General features: G+C 41.1%; 1 protein-coding gene and 1 non-coding gene across 2 annotated transcripts; both read right to left on the bottom strand.

The window, feature by feature from the left end:
- Positions 1–4026: 4026 nt before the first annotated feature.
- Positions 4027–6676, bottom strand: LOC112449832. The gene is made up of 12 exons (XM_025002374.1): positions 6568–6676; positions 6326–6429; positions 5972–6244; positions 5805–5898; positions 5616–5683; positions 5304–5522; positions 5139–5204; positions 4932–5063; positions 4777–4839; positions 4621–4686; positions 4171–4219; positions 4027–4055 (listed from the first exon to the last, which is right to left on the bottom strand). The coding sequence occupies exons 1-12, from the start codon at positions 6674–6676 to the stop codon at positions 4027–4029; spliced, it is 1272 nt and encodes a 423-aa protein (XP_024858142.1).
- Positions 6677–22455: 15779 nt separating this feature from the next.
- On the bottom strand, positions 22456–22538 carry trnal-aag. Its single transcript has one exon. It is a non-coding gene; the product is annotated as a tRNA-Leu (tRNA).
- Positions 22539–22576: the final 38 nt, after the last annotated feature.

Raw genomic sequence — 22576 nt, 5'->3', positions numbered from 1 at the left:
GGAAAGGAGCGGACGGGGGATCGGAGATCCCTGTGAATCGTCCGAGCTAAGATCGGACATCATGATGCGAACCAACAAGCACGAGAACACGAGACTTGGCAGGCGAGCAGGAGGAGCCGTGGACGGGGAGCCTTATATCCTGCACCTGGACACGATTTGGCAGCTGGGAGCGAGGATCCATGATGAGTGATGCTGGACAGCTGGGTGAGTCTGCCAGGTTGAAATTGCGGAGAGCCTTCACTTTAGGAAACTTGTCCTTTTCTGGTATTATGATCGCTGTAACAACACCACAAACTACATTAATCAAACCATCACCCAGACACATTTTTACACAACATAACATGTGCACCCTTACCCAACAACAACTCTTCTGACAAACACGTATCTGATGCTTTGGCATGATTCCCTGGTAACAACCTTAGTTTGCCCGTTTTCTTATCATTTACATAATCTTGTGCTGTAATTCTTACATAGTCAGGGCAAATAAATAAAAAAAGATTAATATTGTGCTCATTTACTTGTTGATTGGTTGGAAATATATGCAAGGCTGAGCTCACCTCACCTGTTTCACAACTCTTTAAAACCTGTATATCATCAGATAGCACAGCGATCTCCTTTGAACGAGTCCTCAACCAATTTAACAGTTAGAAAAACACAATCTTTTTGATGAACTATTTCTGTTAGCTCTACAACTTTAAATAAATCCGACCATAAGAGACTACCAACTCCATCTGAATACAGTGCTTTACCTTTGACACTACTGCAATGTTTCCAAATGGGGAAAAGTTACTCGATTGTTTGATCTGATGCAATCTACCATGGATGTATGATAACAGATTATGATCTACCATTGATATTTCATCTATGATAAGAAGCTGGAGATCATTATATTTTAGACGTAATGAATTTAGTTTTTCTTCTCCCAAAGGAGTGTACGGTAAGCGTACATCTTTTCCAATAGAAAATGTGGTGTGGATTGTTGTTGCTTCCAAATTATATGCAGCAATACCAGTGGGAGCAGTCGGTAAAACACAGGTGTTGTCTGGATGCCGACACATATGTGACAATATTCTTTTGGATTCACATTCAATTGCCCTGATTAAGTGACTTTTACCTGTGCCTGCACCGCCTGTAATAAAAACATGTAATGGTTCAGGATTTTTTCCATTTACCCTGTCCAAACACCACTGCCTTATTTGGTAGAAAACAGACAGCTGTTTTTCATTTAAAGATCTAATTAATGCTAAGCCTTCAGTTCTACTCATGTTGTTCTTTTTCTCCAATACATTTGCTGTACAACCCAGATTTAAATCGGGTATATGTTCTTGTTCGTCGTTGAGTGTTGCTTTGATTTCTTTAATTCCTTCTGTACACTCTAACCGTTCCACCTCCAGCTCAGGACACAACTCACACCATGCATCTTCAAGCAGTACATCACCAACCACATGATCTGCAGCCTCCAACTTGTCAGCTTCCAATTCAAATTCACCTCTATTAAGGTCTACAATGGACTTCACTGAATGTGATGTCCCATCCATGAATTTAACTACACCAGTTCTATAAAACTCCTCAAATGTCTCACAGGTTGAAGGCTTCAGTTCACCATCCACTCAATATGGCAGAAATAGTTGCATTATGCTTTGATAAAATGTTTCAGGCTCTTTGGTTTCAGAGAAACGAGCATAACGAACAACAGCTGGTTGTGTTCGACTTCTTTTAGCAACAAAACCAAAACCGTTATTTAACTTTACTGCAACTTTACTTTTCTCATTCTTTGACAAAACACGATAGTCAGATGCAAACTTTGCCAGGCACATATCATTAAACACAATATCCTTTGGACGATTCTTGTAGACAATCCTTTCTCAACTAGCCGTTTCCCTTCTTTGTTTTTCTCCAAGTAAGAAACGGCAGCAAGTCGAATTCTGCGATGACTGTTCTGAGAACCGCTGATAGCTTGAGCCAGGGAAATTCACTTCTCAAAATGCTGCAATACATATTAGGATTCCTTTCCAACTGTTTCACTACAGCAAGTCTAACTTTCCTGTACGATTTTTGGGTCCCACTTACAGCTTGACTGAGAGCTCGGAAGAAACAGTTTCCGTCCCCGACAATTTTGTCCATCATGCATGGGTAGGTAGGTACATTTATTTATATAGCACTTTTCAGCACGAGGCGACTCAAAGTGCTTTACAACACAAGAACAAAATTACAGACAGAGTTACAGAACATGACAAGATAACTAAGCTAAAACATGACAATGCTAACAAAGGTACAGGATAACTAAACTACCAAAACATGATATTACTAAACCAAGGCACGAAGAATCTAGCTAACAGTGAATATGATAACTAATTGTACAGTAACTAAGCTAAGTGTACAAGAAGGCTAAATAATCTAAAACGTGACAATGCTAAAACTAAATTAGCATTGTCACATTGCAACGTTATCTAAATGGGGTACCCAGCTCCCCAACCAGGTGAGATGATGAATCACCTTTCTCACATTCTACATTTAGCTGTTTGCAAACAGCCTCTGCAACCACTTTTGAAAGAGGATTAAACTTTAACGCTCTATTCCTCACATTGCTGACAAACACTACATCTGCATTTACAAGATCAGCATCACTTACTTTTGTCTTTTTCAAAGACGAACTGTTCTGAGGCATCTTTCGCTTCTTGCCTTTTGCATCATGTGTGCACAGAACTTCATGAACACAGCCAGGTTTCAAAGTACTGCCAAACACACCTGTTGTATTCATATTGGGAACTTCAGATGAAGTCTCCTTTCTGTGCATGTCTACACGCACATCAGCAATTTCAAATGCTCTTTGCCCATTTGGTCCAGCAGATGTCTTAATATAATTATAGACATCATCAAGGCTGCTAAAGTACAAAACTATGCTCTTCCCTGTAGCATCTGCCATCCCAGCTGCATCACGTGCATGGGAGTCAACCAGAGCATACTGTCCTTTCTGACTAATAAGGGCACAAGTACTTTGACTTACAGTCAGAAAACAAGTTTCGTATTTAGCGCACATCTTTTGCAACCCTTCATGCAGAGTAATGCACGCACCTAGTTTTAGACCCTCACTATGGAGATCATTTACATCCCCAGAAACAAAGTCCCCACTTGTTACATCAAAAGCACACCCATCAACATCAATCTGCTTTGGCAAGTCTACAGCCGAAAGCAGCTGATGTCCACCACGAATCAAGTTGTTGTCCCGCAAAAAAAAGAGTACAAATCATCACCTCTGACTACAACGTTATCCAGTGTGTCAGAACGCCATGAGAAAACACTATTCATTTTATGCGTTGCTAAAGCAACAAGACTTACAGCTGCAGACTGTTGACCCCTGTACTGAAACCGACACCCTGATGAAATGATCCTCTGAGGGATCTAACATGGCTACTTGCACCTTGGCAGGGATCTGTAGTCTGTTTGTCAGGGATGAGTGTTGCATATGTCTCCATTTCCCTCTCGTGTACAGAAATGACAGTCTGTACTCCGTTGCATTTAATGATTGCGTAAGGCACTTTAAGTGAAACATTAAATCATTTAGACATGTGTTGAACACCACAACAGATGTACCAATTTCTAACGGCAATCCCTGTGAATTGCGTGTTCCACAGTCCACAACTACAAAGTACTGTTCATGATGGATAATCAGAATATCTGCACCATGGACAGTAAGAATGCACATTGCACTTGTCAACAAGTAAATCTGTAACATTTCATATAGTTTGTCCTCAAAGTCAAAATCAAATGTGCCACTAGTTGAGTTCCCAATTTGTATTTCCCACTTTCTACCAAAAATGTTCTGGTGCCCAACTAACTTAGACAACTCTGCATTTCTGCCTGTGTGATACTTTGCTAACTTCTGACCTTCTGCAACGACTTCATCTACATCTGATGAGCTCCAGGTACAAATGGGAGAAATGTTGTGTTTTATAGATGCTACAACACTTCTTGACATTAAGGTATGAGAACCACACTTATTAGTGTGAACAGCTCTGCCTGTAATTACAGGTGGTGGAAGCTCCTCTGAACACCTGCAAGACACAGGGTCAGGAGACTTACCTCTGCATGACATCTGTGTTGGCCCTGGAACGAAAGAGGGCGGAAACCCCTCTGGACTGCTGCAAGAACTTGGGTTAGCAGACTCACCTGTGGGTGATGCCTGTGTGCGCTGGAAGTCACCCATCTCCTCAGGCGTCTACAATTAAATTACATATCGTTTCTGGATTGCATTAAAGGAATTACAGGTTTAAAAAAAAAACACTGACACCTTTTTATTTATTTATTTATATTCACTGCCACAAATTTCACTATACAAACCCCTTGGCTGGCAGGACCCTCCAACGGACGGACCCACCCTGGACAGCTGGACGTTTCCCGAGGAAAGGGAGAACGTGGCACATCAGGCACCCACCGGTTTGGGTGTTGCCTTGACCTTTTAAACAATTGAAACAGACCAGACAAAAATCATTGCATTTATTAAATTTACTTTGCTTAAAAATTACATAATAAATGATATCAAGCGTTTCCCATAAAACCCTTTAATTTCACATCAGTTACACATTTAATACAATATAAACCCTAATATGCAACACTTACAGTCGTCTTAGCAGACACCAGCTCCACACCGACAGCGGCAGAAGTTACGTGTGGTGTGGCTGAAACCTAAAAGAGAAAGGAAAACAAAACACATGACTAAAAAAACCAACCTAGTTTATGTTCTGAAAGGTTAACTTGCTTCATGATTTTACAAACCTGCTGCCTCACACGCCTGGTCCTTGAGACAGCTGGTTTCTTTGGATGTTCCACAGGCTTTGTCTGTAACAACAATACAAACAACAATTTAGGTGTATGATGTGCATAATAGGGAGTAGTTAGACTACAAGTAAAAGTACTTTACTGCAACTTACATCGTTGCCTGTGCGAACATCATCAAGTGCCGATGGAGAGACTTTTTCCATGGCAACCAACATGTCAGCTGAGAACCGGACAGGATTCAACTTGATGTAACACTCCTTCAAGGCCACTGGAGTGCCATCCATCTATTAGACAAAAATTCAAAGAATTTAGATACCAATTACAAATCTTTCTTACAAATGGCTGCAGGTCTCACTGACCTTATCAGGAACCACCCTTTTCTTGGAAGAATGACAAGATGAGTCAGATTCTCCCGAGTAGTTCCTCTGAAAAAGTAGAACGCACATAAGATATTTAGTATGATTAGTCGCAGATAAATATCTAACACCTTTCTTCCACTACAAGGAGATGTAAAAGAGTCTTACCTTCCTGTCGGATGTCACTGTTGTCCACTCTGAAGAGGGTGGAGGTGGAGGACGTTCCACACCCTTCACAACCACACGGGGCACAATCCTCGGTACGTGCGCAGGAGCAGCCTGAGGGCGAACCAGTGGCTTTGGTTCTTGCTTCTCCAAAAACTCATAGGCAGCAATCCACATGAGTTCACTGAGGATCAGCATTCCGTGATCATCGCTAAGGTGGACCTGAACACAAACAGTAATCACAGAGGTGAAATTAGCATTATATGAACAATACACAATTTCACGTTACTGTGCTTAAAATTAATTGCAACTTACACCATCATGGCACCACAGATCACGCCGTCCCAGGGGTAGCTGGTCTGCAATAGGATAAAATGGAATACCTGAAAATACAACGTCAAAATATTAAAGAAATCATGCAAACATTCTGTCCAGAAATTTCAACATCAATACACCTGTCACAACATATACCAAATAACTGTTTATAGAGAATTATTTTAATACCTAGCTTTGCTGACCTTCGATGATATTCTTGCTGGAACGTCTCTTGTTTCACCCTGGACTCTGTCAAACGCGGAACCATACCAGTACAGAAAACCTAGGAAAAATAAGAACCAGTTTAGAAATTAATATTTCCATCAAACACATACTAAAAACCCAGCCAGGCTCACCTTAGGCCAGCGACCACAGACTGTGAGAAGATACTGCTCAAATTCTTGTCCTGCTTCTTCTGGATTTATACTGCTTGTCAAGTTATTGGAACTTCCCATCACGCACACCGCGTCTGGTTGGCAAGTTGTTACAGAGTGTAACACCTCTTGCCGCAGTTTAGATGCACAGGCACCCGGAGTGCACATCACAGCAAAATTAATGTCGCCGTTTGACACGGGAACGACTGAATCAGCAAAAGATCGGAGATGTGAGTCTCCGATAAGAAGAACAAGCTGCAAAACAAAACAAAACAATATTATACAATGAAAAGAACACATCTTATTCTACATTAAATATTTGTTGATATCACATACCTTCTTATCAGGGCGTCGCTCAAGAACGACCAACTTATGGAAGAGGCCAGTGACCTCACTTCTGGGCCATGGTTTCACTTTGTGACGCCATCCAGTGCCACGGTCTTTAGAGAAACATAGAGTGATACAAAAAGACAGAAAAAACAACAATTTTGTACACAAATCCTAGGCATGTACTCTGTACTTCATTACACACAAATAAGCCATTACATCACAATAATTATGATAAAATAGACACTTACGTGAAACAAAATCACTGGAGGCCTGGGGGATCCCGACGCCTTGCGTTCGAACAGCCTCAACTCTTCGACGCGCAGCTTCGGAACGGCGACGAGACTTTCCTCGAGGCATCTACATTTTAACAATAAAGGATTCAGTGACATAAGTATTTATTAACGATTAGAACAATATAACATTTGAGGAATCTGATGCAAACACAAACATGAAGAGTTCTACAGTTAAACCCTGTCATATGCTTTGTTTTGCTGGTGTATTTTGCAAAAGCCTGATCAAGAGAACAATCACTCAAACACTCCACTAAGAGTAGCACTACTAAAACACATTTCCATTTACGTAAAAGTAAGTGTTATCAAGCCATGAGGATGAATTGGCCAAATTTATTACAGGGGAAATGTATGCCTATCCACCCATCTATAAACAGATGCATGCATCAGTTTTTCTGATGACAGAACAACTAGGTTAACTTCAATAAACTTGTCTAATAAAAGAAATGTATATACATTTAAAAAGAAACATTTTGTCCTAATATTTATTTAATTACTATTAAGTTGACGTGTATTAGATGATTTTTTTGGAATTTATTGCCAAATCCTAAGAAATATTACAAAGTCACCATTGAAACTCAACATATTAAGCAATAAATCAAACCACAATATTCTACTAAAAGCACAGCAGAAAACTGAATCAATTACAACATTCCATCATGTCAGACTCAGGAGATGAGGAGGAACTGCATCATCCTCATGTATCTGCACTATTACTCTCCTGTCCACCCGATATAAAAAGTATTGTGTGGACATTTTAAATGACCCGGATGTTAGCAGCAGTGAAGTGAGTTGTTTGTCTGTCACTAGGCAACCGTGACACCAGAAGTTGTAGGGAGGACCTGTCCTGATGGTCTTAATATTTCCTCTGTTTAGTTCATTGTCATGATTTTTAGAGTTGATGTATGTGTGTGACAGATGTGTCTAACCATGGATATTTATGAAAATACAGAACAAATAACCTCCCATATCTGAGCAACACTTCACTAACAAATAAATGACGATTCCGTATTTTACAGGACGGACGGAGACCCTACCTTGTTTTTATAATTATTTATATTTTATTTTTACCGTGACTCAAACCTTTTTATGCCGTTTAGGATCAGCTCAATCCAAGCAATATAAGTCCATTCATACATACGATCACAGGACCACTCCCGCGTCCGTGTGTGTCTCACGCTGTACACCTTCAACAGAAAACAAATTTGTTCTTCTAATTCCTTTTAGGTATTTTCATTCACTGGATGACTGTCAATGTAATCATACATTTTTGTAACTACAAAGCAAGTACCTTAATGATAAAACTAATGTATTGCTACTCTCCACAGTACCTTCTTAAAATTAATGACTTTCAAATACTTTCACACACCACTACAGACCCTGACAAACACAAACACAAAAGATCATGTACACAACACTTTCCATCTCTTCTTCTATTAAAAAACACGTTAATAAAAACTTCAAACAAAGCAAAGAAATATTAACTGTTAAAATATGTTGCATGATTTTTGCAACCTGTACAAACAATGAGAATTATAACATTAAAATACACAACTTATACAAACTTCAGACTTCTTATCTATCTCAACTTCCTCATTCTGCATTCATTACTTCAACTTATTTTCCTCATTTTATTCAATTCTTCCCCTTTCATTTAAAGAAAAGAAACCTTAATGGTTACTAAACATAAAATATGCCTATTACAATTCACTTCTTCTATATTAAACATTTGTCATTACTAAACCTGCTGCTCATGCTCTACTATATATTTATATCATTACAAACACTGATGACCCACATATATTGTCCCAACACCAAATGCTACTTAGACTTTATTCAAACAACACGTACTTCTGCTTATATTTCATAGAAAAAGCACATATATTTTCATCTGTATCGAACAACTACAAAAAAAAAAAAAAAAAATCACCCAGTCACTATTAAAAACTTCTTAAGAATACACAGTACCTGTGGTGATTTGGCTTTTTTCTAGGTTTTGTTTTTGTTTTATTTTGATTTTAGTTCTTTGGTTTTTGTTTTGTTTGGTTGTACTTTTCATTTTTGTCTCATGTTCATGTTCATGTTCATTTTCACTCTCCCCCAGTCATTCACTTCTCTGTCAGACACGCCCATCTTCACCTGTCCCTACTCAGCAATCATTCCACCTGTTCCCACTCACCTCGTTATCCCCAGTCTTTAAAACCCGGTCATTTCTCTCCATACCTCGCTGGTCCATTGTCTAAGGTTTGTCTATTGTTTGATGTTTGTTGCTGTCTCGCTCCGTGTTTCTTGTATCTTGCTTCTGTTATGCTTTGTATTTAGTTTTTGTTTTTTTGCTGCCTCGTCAGCTTTTGTTTTGTTTGTTTCTTTGTTTAATAAATTAGTTTTCTTTTAAGTCTGCCTACTGGGTTCATCTCCGTCATCCACATCGTGACAGTACCAGCACTCTGAGGAACAACATTTATTTGTCAAATGACAAACACTTCAAAAAATATTTGCTAAACCAGCTAACAAACGTCTCCCCCTTTCAAACACTGTGTCCCTCCAATGCTATAGGATGGCTTTGACTGAACAACACGCATGAAATGACCATTTTCACAAGACTTACTTTCAGCTCACCTTTAAATGATTGTTCCTGCATTTCAAATTATCACTACATTGCATGACCTCAACACCACAATCACAATTAACATTAATATATCTCATGAACTTACACATGCAACTTGACACAATAGTTTCACATGTTGCATCTCAGCATCTTTAAAATCAGGGAATTTGGATGGAGAAAACTGCGCCATTCCCAACAGCAGAAATTCCTATTCACTCTGAAAATAATGACAAAAACATTCTATTAAAGCACAGTAAACCACATTTTTGACGTCTGTAAAAATAAAATAATAATACAATTTAAAAATTAACAAGAGACAATACCTCCGTAAACAACTGGCTCACAACACCTGGTGCTTCTTCCTAATGTGAATGTAGAAGTATTTCAACTTTTGTAGATGCAATGGGCAGAACCTCGTTTGAGTGCCACACCTCTTCAAGAATGAAGGAGGACAAAGGTTCACCTCTTTCTTCACCTGAACTTGTCAAGGTTCACGGTTCCAACGGGAGAGAAGAGGACCAGAGAGCAGCAGGTAAGAAAAAACCTCTTTAATGGTGAACATAGACACTTCCTTGATTCCAAAAACGTAGATACATGGCCAGACGTGACAAGACGTGATAGAACGCACGATACGACGAGGACCCGGCAAAAACTGAAAACACAGGTGCCCTTAAATACAAAACAAACATAATCATGAAAATCATATACAGGTGTGCCAAAACCCAAAAGAAACAACAAAAACCCGAACCGGAACCAAAACCAGAATCCTCACAGAACTATTTCAGTAGCTATGAACAACTAACTCTGAACTGCTAGAAGACATTTACTCACTACCTTTCTTTCTCCCTCTACTTTCTATTTCTGCATTCTTTCTACTACTTACTAGACTTAAAATCCTAATTTCATTTAATTTTCAACACTTTCTTACAAGTCTTAACACTAGATTCACAGAGCCTGCCCTTTTTTCCACAAGAGAACTTGGCTTCTAAACCCCCGCTCCCATCCTCTCAGCCAACCACTATCTATTAACATGCTAATGACCCACAGCTCACCAATGCAAGACCTTCATCCCCCCTCAACCAAAGCTCTGCTGACATGCTTGACAGAATTAGTTTCACAATACATAAACACAGATTGGCAGCAACTTTTACTTAAAACCATTTCAACAATTGGAATCATCTTACAAAACCAATATATACATTTCCTTTTTACAATTAAACACAATGTGTCTGTGTGTTCTTCTTCTTGTTGTAGCTGCCTCACATGTAACACTTATTACACAACCACTTATCCTCAGGGAATATCTCTCCTTTCATTTTGATGATTGTGCCCTGCACAGTTGCGTTGTGATTTTGCAGTCAGTTAGCCAGTTACATAGAGGTGAAGAAGTTGTCAATCGTTACATTTTTACCCTTGCCGAGAAATGCTTCCATCACTTTCCTGACAACAGTCTCAGACAGTCTTTCTCCTTTGGAACTATTGGGATACTTTCCTAAATATGGAATGGCGTTGCACATACACTTTGTGTCAAAGTCTGCAGCAATCCAGAAATTTATGCCAAATTTCTCTGACTTACCTGAGCTGTACTGCTTCAAAGACAAATGTTGACAAATGTCCAAAAATGCAGCAAATCTGTCAGTCTTCACACATTCAGCACAACTGCTCTTGTTGTCAAACCACAAGTACGACATGATTTCTTTGAAGCAATCACAGGACAACATCGTATTCATTACAGGCACAGCATATTATTCAAAACATACCTCGATCGCTGCACCAATTGGGCATAAACTTGCTTGAAAAAACAGAACTGCTACAAACGCCGTCAGCTCACTGACAGAAAGGCTTCAGCTGTCATTTCTTCTGCGGGCTTCATGGTTGGTGCAGTCTGCGATTATCACAAGCAACTTCATGTTGAACAAACACAGAAAGCTCTGTAGTACACTAACTATCCTACGCTGCACAGAACAAAATGAATACATGTTTCATTTATAAATCACTTCTGCTTTTCTGCTCTTTGATTTTTTTTTTTATTCTGATACATATCACTAACAAATTCTATTTACACAAGAACACATTGCAAAACATAATAAAAACCACTTGCATGACCTTCTAAACCTCTGTACATCCTGCCCTATCTTGGACATGAACATAATTCTTTGTCCTACATGTGTCTAGCAACTACAATAGCCCAAACTCTCCCATCTTTTGCTTTCACACTTGGTGCTGGTATGTTCTTTTTTGCTTCCAAACGTTTCTTTCTGGGTGGATTGCACTGCTCTGCATCACATTTACCACTGGTACCCTCATCTGTACAAAGTCCTAAGTTCAACTGAGTCTCTGATTTGTCTACTTCATCAACACCTAGTTCCTGTCCTCCACCGGACTCACTCAATAACTCCAACAGATGCAAAGCAGTGTAGCTCTTCTTCAGTGCCATTGTGTTTTTGATCGCTCCAAACACGATACAAGCCTAAAAAATAATGACCTGCTCCTGTCTGTCTATGCATTTATTGTGTTCTCAGAACAACAGCACTACAGCTAATCAAATAGCTGTGAATTAATTCCTGCCTCAAGTATAAATGCTTCACAGGTATAAATGTGTGGGATGTCTACATTTTCTCAACACTGCCACAAAATAGGTTTTGTGCTCCCACTCAAAACGGACTGCTTTCATATAGTCATTCAGAACTAAGCCACAGAAAACCTTACAACATCTCATGCTTGAATCGCATACTATTTTGCTCTTCTGTACTGTAGTTCTGAAAATACAATTGCATCAATTTGTTCTTTTAAAATATTCAGCTGGCTGATAATATGTACATTTTATAGGCTTATTTTATCTAATGTTGTCTATTCACATTCTTCTTAAGCTTCCTTCTCACCCTTTTTTAAACTCAACACATTTTAAAAATACTAACTTCACATAAAGTCAGTATTTCTGCACTTGCACCTGATCTTCAAATGATAACATGTAAACAAAAGGTTTAAACACAAATAAACTCTGTACTTTTCTGTTGTTCACTCAAAGAAGGTTCAACATCTCAAGACACCAACAACTTGGCCTCTCTTCAAGCTGAGATCCTCTGCAAGTTAAATGAACATGCAGATTAACCATCCCATGCTAACCAGTAGCACAGCATGACATCCTGACACCTCTCACTCCCTGTAGAACACTCTGGTCACGCGGCCGGCGGAGACGTGGGAGCCAGGAGTGACATGGAAGCAGCCGGTGGGAACTTAGTGGCTGCCGGTGCCAGAGCGAGCTTGGTGGCTGCCGGTGCCCTCCTATGCCGGTGGCGGCCGTGAGATGCTGCCGGTAAACAGGGTCCATCCAGGAAATTTAATGGGTGCTCTCCCCGCAATTCCGAAAAGATCCGGATCTTCTCCTCGGCGGAGAGAGCAACACAGAGGATGAGGTCTGCGGGGTTCTGTTCTGGCTGATTCATTCTGTCGTAAGGCATGGAAAAGAAGGCGAACCCGGAGTGCAGACTCTTCTTTAAAAAAAAACAAAACACTAATTTATTAACGTAAAATAAACACAAAATCAAAACGGCTGGCGAGGCAGCAAACGAACTAAATACAAAACAAACTAAAGGCGCGACAAGGCAAGGAACATGAATGTAGCATGGACGGGGAAACAAGAGCAATGAATCAGCGGAGTAGTGATGAAATTGACCAGGTTTTAAACACTGGGGATAATCAGGTGAAGTGGGCACAGGTGAGTAACGAAGATTGACAACAAGTGGAGATGGGCGTGACAGGAAAGCAGGAGCAGACTGAGGGCAAGTAGGAAAAGTGAAACAAAGACAGGAACAGAACAAAAACTAAGAACAAACTCAAAAATACTAGAAATCATGACATAAACAACCATTATTTCACATTTCCTCAGGTTAAAATAAAAACCAAAGAGTTAGGAGAAACTGCTAATTTCTTTGATGAATAATGACATTTCATCCTCATCCTTTGACAATAAAGTCATATCATCTGCCAGCTTTGTTAATGTCTTGACTTTATCAGCAACAGACATTCCTTCTAAAGAGCCAGTTTTTAAATGATCATCTACAAGCTGAACTACTAATAGAAACAGCTAGGGGGAGACAGCACACCCCTGTCAAATTCCTCTACAGACATTACATCTAGGAGAGGAGCCACTTCTAACTTTGATAGACCTACTTACTCTTTTGGTACAACGTTTTGATGATGGAAGTAAAACATTTTCCAAAACCAAATTTACCCACACTTTTAACAATAAAATAATGTTCTACCATATCAAACGCTTTATATAAGTCTAACAATTAAATAAAACCATTATCATGAACAAAATCACAACACTCTAAAATGTCTAAGATGACTCTTATATTACTTATCATGTGCCTATTTTCCATAAAACCACACTGGGTGTCATCAATAACTTTCTGTACGACAGATTTCAATCTTTTAGCACAACTAAAGCAAATATTTCAATGGGATCAAAGTTCACATTCTTACACAATTTTGGCACATAACAGCCTCTGCATTTGATCAAACTCCTCCTACAGCTTTTGACATACAGGCTTCAGAATCACTGAGCTCAGTCTTGAGACATTGAAGATCAAAAGCTATCAAAACCTTTCTGCTGCAGCAAACCATGTGGGCGTGGCCAATCTGACCATTTGCCATGAATCATCAATGTGGAATAACTTCTTCATACAAGGTCACAGCTTATTGAAACTCTGTGTGTCATACCAGACCAGCACTTATGACATTCACATGCTCAATTTGTCACATTACTTTAGCCCTGCCCCCTTTGAATAGGAAGTAACCTGTTTTCCTGTTGGAGGTTGTCCTTTCTTCTCTTTCACTCATACTAATTTAAGCCTGTGTCGGATGACAGAACAACATGATGCAGACTCCCTCTCCCACCACTCACTGGTGCCTGAATAATGTGGGCATGACAGAATGGCGAACGCCAATCCCTCACTGTTTGCATACGGTTGGCTCTAAATCACACATGCATTATCCGATTTGCACCAAACTGGATATGAATGGTCTTTGTTAACCTCTGAAGAGGCCAATATGATTATACTGGAATTTGACTCTAGTGCGCCCCCTATAATAGTCGAAGAGTTATATCTCCCTGACACCTCATCCAATCTGCATGGTATTTTTTGTGCATCACCAATAACCACTGTTGCACACATTAAAGTTTATGACATTTAATGACAACACTTAAGCCCCGCCCACTAAGGATTTTGGGGGGACTGTAACTCTGAAACGGTGCATAGTAGGTAGGTCAAACATTACATCGACACTCCCCATGGGTCAAGTATCAACCTTTTCAACTTCAAGTTCACAAGGTCAAAGATCATGAGAGCCCATGTGCTGTAACTCTTCAACTGTTTGATGTAGGAAGGTCAAACCTCACACCATGGCACAGGACTGGTACTGATCCTGACAGAAGGCAATTTGGGACATTTGCTGAAAACGCCACCTAGTGGATGGTGCAGGAAAGGCGCAAAGTGTAGACGGCAGTCCCAAGGCCAGAGCGGCGCTAAGCTGCGAGGGCCACCCAATGCTGCTTGCAGCTTTAATTCTGTTTAAATTTTGTCCAAGTTGTTTAGCCGTATCAATTGTAGCTCCACTTCACAATTGGTTCAGTGTGCACTTCAACCTGCGTATTAGTGAAACTACTTTGGAGTCTGATACTCTTCACTCTTGGGAGAGCTCCACAGTCGCTGCCTGAAACGGTGACAACAGTGATGCAATGAGCCATTGCCTCTTATTCATTGGCTGTTAAAGGAGCCAAAACTGTAGCCAGAGCTGCTGCAACTGCTTCTCTGATCATATATGCACTGTAGCATTTCAAAAGTGCTATTCCACCGGGTTTCCACTTCCTGCATCAATTTCATTACAGAGCGGTCAATTTGCACTTGCACCTGCTGAAGGTGCTCCTTGGCTGTGGTGCTGTGTTTAAAATATGTGACAATCCTCCGCACTCTTAAGCGGATGTCATCAAGCCCAGGAGTTGCATCAATCGATTTTTTAACTATCAGATTGGATGCATGGGCTATGCAGACAGCATGCCTAACTTTCATTATTCTGGCAGTGGCTATCATGTTTTGGGCTGGATCTGTCACCAAGCATCTCACCTTTCCACCAATTCTCCACTTCTCCATCAGCTCCTGCACAACAGCTTCAATATTTTCAGCTGTGTGGCTAATGGGAAAAGGATGGACTCCCAGCAGAGTTGTAGCTAACTGCTCATCAGCACCAACAAAGTGGCAAGTAACACCCATATATGCATCCATGTTAATGGATGTCCACATATCTGCTGAATCCAAGATCATCCACCACAGTAAAAGGATGCGAGTCCTTCACTAACTGTCATCATTTCTAATTCTGCATGTATATTTATGTTATGCTGACCTTGATTGGTGGCATGAGGCTGTGAGTTCTCGTGTTTGGCTCTATAATGCCTCAGCATTGATGTCGGGCCTGTTCAGCGGTGAGCTGCATTGCATAGAACCGAACAGCCGTCGAGGTATCATGACACATGAAATGGGCCAGCTTGGTCCAGATTTCAGGAGTGTTGGTGTTTTTTGTTTTTTTTACCTGTGTTGGAACAAATGTCTGTTAGAAAGGCAGGCAAAGTTGGAACAATAAAAGCTTTAAATGTAGGTCAAACTTCTACTCACATGTGTGGCTACCACGGTCCTAATGTCTGTGAATGTCGGCGATTCTGGCAGCCTCATCTCTAACCAGGCCACACGCAGGTACTGCAGTGCTGTTTGACACTCAAAACGACTCCCGGGGAGTCCGGTTCCACTTGCCCCCGGGCCTCCTCCACCTCGGAGGCCATTAAGTTACTGAACGCCCCCATCCGATGCCCATACAGAGAGGCGATGTAAGCACAAAAGGTACCCATAGAAACAGTACCTCAGCTCTTGGGAGTTGTCATCCTTCGTGTCATCCAGGAGCAACGGGATTCTGGCGCTCTGCACTGGTTTAAAGTGTCGTGTGAAATTGCATGGGATACTTTGTCTGTTTTTACTGCGATTTGGTGAAGAACCACAGGCTTGCTTAGACCACTGAGATGGCTTTGCACCGCCCTGATGACACCGGTTGTCTGTGTCTTTGTGAGATGGCATGAAGACAGAGGGGTTTCCTGTAGGTACTTCAGGAAACTGAAGACGTTCTTCATGTAGATAGATACTGTGGTGATCGCTTTCCCCACTGCCTGGAGCTCGGACGGCCACCTGCAGAAACAATTTTGCCCGTGAACCACGGCTTTTCAGCTCAGTCACAAACAGCTACAACCAACAAAGTAATTATCATCACGTACCGCAGAATTTTGGGACCGTGGTCCAGAAACAGCCAGGTCGCTGTACCCTGACTCCCCGAAGCCATGTATTGCAGGAACGCTTTGACACGTTTCACCCTGGCAGAGACATTGTCACTGTGTTTTCCGGGATTGGAGCCCTTCAGAAAACCACCAGGAACCCCGCTTTTGGGAAAAAATTGACAAGTCAGTTTACAGTGTGGTGGGTGTATTTGGAAATTTGGTCCACAATAACTCACCACAATCCGGGGGCAAGATGAGGGTGGTGCCACCTCACCACCATGGCTGGAGGGTCCAGCTTCCACTTGCCCGCAAAGTTCTTCGTCCTCGATCGTGTCAAGAAACTGAATAGAATAGAATTCAACTTTATTGTCATTGCACTGTCACAAGTACAGAGCAATGGAATGTAGTTTGCATCTATCCAGAAGTGCTATACAGAGTGATATGTATTTACAAGTGTACAAAAGTGGTCATAGAAAAATAAAATAAAAATAAAATGTTTATCTTGGAGCTATATGCACATATACAGATTATGCAGATTATACAGAATATACAGAAATGTTAGGAATCAATTGTATATGTTTTGTAGATTTACAATGCAGATAGGTAATGGCAATTAAGATATCAGGATTACATACAGATTATATATAGATTATGTATGAGTGTGAGCGCAGTCTGTATGTTATTGTTTGAATGGGGGATGGGGGGGTACAGTCCTTATAGTTGTGTCAGGAGCGTAACAGCTGTGGGAAAGAAGCTGTTCCGATGCCTGGTGGTTCTGGTCCGTAGGCTTCTGTAACGCCTCCCAGAGGGCAAGAGGGAGAAGAGTGAATGTGCGGGGTGAGTGTAGTCCTTGGTGATTTTCCCAGCCCTTTTCAGACACCTCTTCCTGTAGATGTCCTTGATGGCAGGGAGCGGTGCCCCCGCGATATGTTGGGCAGTTTTTACCACCTTCTGCAGCGCCTTCCGGTCGGAGACAGAACAGTTCCCATACCAAACGGTAATGCAGTTGGTGAGGATGCTCTCGATGGTGCAGCGGTAGAAGTTTGCGATGATCTCTGAGGACAGGTGGGTTCTTCCTCAGGGTCCTAATGAAAAAGAGGCGCTGGTGCGCCTTCTTGATGAGTTTGGAGCAGCTGGTCGTCCAGGTCAGATCCTTGGAGATGTGGACCCCCAGGAACTTAAAGCTGTTCACGCGCTCCACCTCTGTCCCCTTAATGTGGATGGGTGGGTGTGGGTCTGCGTTCCTCCTGAAGTCCACAATGAGCTCCTTGGTCTTCTTTGTCTTCAGCTGCAGGTTGTTTTTGTCCCACCACTCAGCCAGACGGTCCACCTCCTCCCTGTAGGCAGCCTCTTCGTTGTCTCTGATGAGGCGGATCACCGTGGTGTCATCTGCAAACTTAATGATGGCGTTTGAGCCATGGACAGGTCTGCAGTCGTAGGTGAGGATGGAGTAGAGGAAGGGACTCATCACACAGCCTTGTGGCACTCCGGTGTTTATGATGATGGTGGATGAGAAGTGGTTATCCAGCCTGACATGTTGGGGTCGACTGGTCAGGAAGTCGAGCAGCCAGTTGCACATGAGTGAACAGATGCCTAGGTCTGTGAGTTTGGTAATGAATTGTGATGGAAGGACAGTGTTAAATGCTAAACTAAAGTCTAAGAACAGCATTCTGGCGTAAGTGTTCTTGATGTCCAAATGAGAAAGGACAGAGTGCAGCGCTATGGAAACTGCGTCCTCTGTGCTCCTGTTCTGCCTGTATCCAAATTGGTGGTGGTGGGGGGGAGACAGGATCTGAGGTGTGCTAGGACCAGCCGCTCCAAGCACTTGGTGATGATGGGGGTGAGGGCTACCGGGCGGTAGTCATTGGGTCTGGTTGGGTTGGGATTCTTGGGGATTGGGACGATGAAGGTAGACTTGAAGCAGGTCGGTACCACAGTGCAAGCCAGGGATAGGTTGAAGATGTCTGTCAACACTCCTGCCAGCTCCTCAGAGCACACTCTGAGGACATGTCCAGGTATGCCATCAGGACCCGCAGCCTTGTGAGGTTTAATCCTGCTCAGAGCTGCTCCTACTTCAGTGGAAAGGAGAACTAGTGGCTGTTCGTCCGAGGTTGTGGTTGCCTTGGTTGCAGTTGTGGTGTTCCCTCTCTCAAAACGAGTAAAAAAGTTGTTAAGCTCGTTGAGGAAGGAGACATCAGGGAAGGTGTTGAGATTCTTGTAGTCTGTGAGAATCTGAAAGCCTTGCCACATATGTCGGGGGTTGGAGTTGGAAAAATGATCTTCCACCTTCTTTTTGTAGTGGTGTTTCGCCTTCTTGATTCCCCTCTTCAGCTCAGCCCTGGCTGCACATTAGGTCTGTGCATCCCCTGACCTGAAGGCCATGTTGCGGGCCTTCAGCAGAAGACGAACATCTCAGTTCATCCAGGCTTTCTGGTTAGGGTACATGGTGATGCGTTTATGGGTGGTGATGGAGTCTATGGTAGTCTAGATGTGGTCCAGTACAGATGAGGCGTACTGATCCAAGTCTGTGTGATGGAAAGCATTCCAATCTGTATTCCTGAACCGATCCTGGAGCACCGATCCCCCTGGCCATACCTTTACGGTCCTCACAGTGGGTTTCACACGTTGGATGAGTGGTGTGTACCAAGGTGTGAGGAAGAGGGAGAGATGATCCGATTGTCCGATGTGGGGGAGGGGTGTCGCCTTGTAAGCTCTAGTCAAATTGGAGTAGACATTGTGGAAATAGTCAAAACCAAGCTTTCACTTAAACAGCATTTAATCATAAGAAGAGCAGCAGTTCTGCATATAATCTAAACGTTGTGGAATATAAGGCCTTGCATTTATTCTCCCAGGCTTTATTTTATATTTGATTATTATATCTTAATCAGATTTGTGTTTATTACCATTTTCTATTTAGTCACCATTTTAAAGATTAGTAGTTGTTAGTTTCTCTGGAAAGAGAGGTATGTGTTAGAAGCCCTGGAATGTGAGCCACAGTGCCAGGCACGGAGGGGGAAGAAGTTGCCCTTTGACCTCCACAGGAGAGGGACATCCTCTGAAGAAGGGGAGGGGACCGAAGCATTAAAACCAGAGAACATCCTTTGTTCCCTCAAACAATCTTGGGGTCCTTTTGGGTTGCAAAACTTTGAGGTGATGTGTCTTTTCACATTTTATTGATTGTCTCCCAGGTGCACCTGGTTTTTTATTTGTGTAATAATCTGATGATTTTCTCTCTGCTTTTGGTAAAATAAATCCTAAACTTAAGGTATTGTCTCCTGACGGTCATTTCCATCAAGAACCCGGGTGAGGTGAAGGAGGAGGAGAACAGGTGAAAATCCTTACCTCAACAATTTGGGGGCTCGTCGCGGGATGGAAAAACCGCAATTCGATCAAAACTACGGTGGTCGACAGGTGCAAATGCGCAGCAACAGAGAAAACATGCCAACAAAAAAAAGACATGCGCACAAATAAAATGCAGCAAACAAAAAGAGAGACGCAAACAAAAAAGAATACACCCCCAAATGAAATGCAGCAAACAAAAAGAGAGACGCAAACAAAAAAGAATACACCCCCAAATGAAATGCAGCAAACAAAAAAGTGTTGAAAACGGAAGTGCTTCAGACCACTAGGGGGAGTCAAAGAAAATAGTATTCATTTCTATGGGATCTGACGCAAGATTCAGAGAAAGAAATTAAAGGTGCGTATTACTATATCTCTTTTCAAATACGCCATATTTTATAATATTATAGAATAACAGAATAGTTGATGGGTAGCGTGATAGAGACTGTCAGTCATAGCATTATGGGCTCGGTCTCGTAGATGCTTGCCCGAATTAGCAATTATGCTAATCATACCGCAAGGAAACAATATATAAATTACACACTCATATAATTAAATATCTTTTTTGAGAATGACTCATGTCAGTGTCTCCACTTTTAATGTATTTATTTCCTCACGTATTCTACCCTTGAAGAGTTAAAAAACAAATTTTCTTTCAGATGTACTGTCCATTTTGTGGAACTGCCGCAAAAAATTCTGCAGACTTTTGTTGTCAATGTGGCAGAAACATAAAATTTGTCCAAGATCATGCAAACAAAGCCCAAGATGAGAGGGACACTACCACTGCAACTCCCGATGTTCAACCTAACACCAGCACAGGTAAACCATGGGTCATATTTTTTCCAGCGTGCTTAAGTGTTAGCACTTTAAACCATCTGCAGATGCAGGTATGATCATTGCAGTAGTACCTGCAATGAATAATTAATGCATTTAAATTATAACTAATGTGCCAATCATGTTTTTTTATTACGAAATACAGGTGTAGAGTGTTTCATAAACTTTAGAGCTATAAAAGAGAGGGAAAGAAAGAAATTTTTTACCAAGAAGCATCAGAAATGAACACAGAAGGGAAATAAACTGAAGGTATGCCTTTAATTTAGTGCAAACACAAATAGGAAATTACATATTTCATCAATTAATTTAGTTTGATTAATTTAATTTTTTTCTCCCCAGATTAATGTTGGGCTTATGAGGATGCAGGGAGATTCCCTTAAGACAGTGAGAGGGAAGTTACTTCCAGTTGAGATTCACCCGGAGTGGGCATCGGAACAAGTGCTTGCTGCTGCTGTAAAGAAGCAAAAGGATTTCAATATAGACCTGAGAGATTGTGCCCATGTCTTGTTGTATCCTGATGCAAGGGAGGTTATAAACATCCCAGGAACAGACATTCCTTTCACAGTGCAAAAGTACAAGGAGGCAATTGGAAAGCCTTACCAAAGAGTTACGCTTTACATTTGCCCTGTTGAGGACTTTGTAAACAGCTGTAAGTGCTTTTGATCTACGTTCCAAATATTTTGAAGATCAATTTTGCTATAGTCTTATAGTTAAAATGGCAAAATTTCCTCCCATATCCCGAATTCTGTACAAGATTAATTCAAGCTATGATGTAGTATATTTTAATTGTAATGTAAGGAAGCAAAAGGATTTTCCTCTTTACAAAACCTACCTCCCTTTTGTAAAGAATGATGTACAAGCGTACATTTTCTTAATTGCAAAATTTAGCCCTGCAAAAGACAATTTATTATTTATAGTATACATTTATAGTATATTTCTTTCCACTGGCTGTTGAAATGATAGTAACCATTTTCCTTTGGTTAATATCAACCAACAAAACTGTGTGGTTCATAGTAATAGAAGACTTACTGTCTTCAAATAACTTCTAAAAGATATACAAAAATCTGCTGCACGGTGGTGCATTGGTAGCATTGTTGCCTTGCAGCAAGGTCTTGGGTTTCAATTCCTGGCCTGGAGTCTTTCTGTATGGAGTTTGCATGTTCTCCCTGTGCATGGTGGGTTCTGTCTGGATACTCTGGGACAAGGGTATAAGTAAATGGATGGATGGATAAAGATATCTAAAAATACTGTGCTGCTAATTGTACAAATTTCATTTGTACAACTTGTACTAAAATGTTCTTTTTGTTTAACATGTATATGAAGTTATGAAGAATTCCTATGCAACTAAACATTTTGTGGAATTACATTAAAAAATAACTAAAATAAATGTCAAAATAATTATTGCTTTTTGCAGGTTACACTGGACAGAGTTCAAGTGATGATGATAGTGTGGTTCATGTATGGTTGCCATCTCAAGATAGTCCACTATCTGAAACTGTGGTCAGTCTGTATCTTTATGACATTTCTCCTGAATTGAATTGCTTAAACTACTTAAAAGAAGAAACTCTTTGCTGCAAAAAGAGGACAAAAAGAGGATAGAGGAAGATGCATGTCTACATTCCAAAAGGGGCAGCAAATGTTCTTATCCAAACACATCGGGCACTGAAACAAGGGACAGAAGAAGAATTTGCATGCTTGGTGATGTAGAAGAGTCACTTCATTTGTATAGGAAAGACAGCCCAAGTGTCAGAAGTAGAATTCAAACCCACGCCTCCAGAGGAGACTGCGACCTTAACGCAGCGCCTTAGACCACTCGGCCATCCTGACCTCTTGCTCTTGATGCAAATTGGTGACCTCTGACCTCT

Source organism: Kryptolebias marmoratus, linkage group LG2 (assembly GCF_001649575.2).
Source record: "Kryptolebias marmoratus isolate JLee-2015 linkage group LG2, ASM164957v2, whole genome shotgun sequence".
In the NCBI taxonomy this organism is placed as follows: Eukaryota; Metazoa; Chordata; class Actinopteri; order Cyprinodontiformes; family Rivulidae; genus Kryptolebias; species Kryptolebias marmoratus.
The sequence above is the reverse complement of the archived record's forward strand: the minus strand, read 5'-3'. Positions and strand labels throughout refer to the sequence as shown.

Coding starts and splice junctions, on each gene's coding strand:
- LOC112449832 (XM_025002374.1), bottom strand. CDS start 6,676: ATGCCTCGAGGAAAGTCTCGTCGCCGTTCCGAAGCTGCGCGTCGAAGA. Junction 6,430..6,567: donor CTCCAGTGATTTTGTTTCAC/GTAAGTGTCTAT, acceptor GTTTCTCTAAAG/ACCGTGGCACTGGATGGCGT. Junction 4,840..4,931: donor ATGTTCGCACAGGCAACGAT/GTAAGTTGCAGT, acceptor TTGTTGTTACAG/ACAAAGCCTGTGGAACATCC.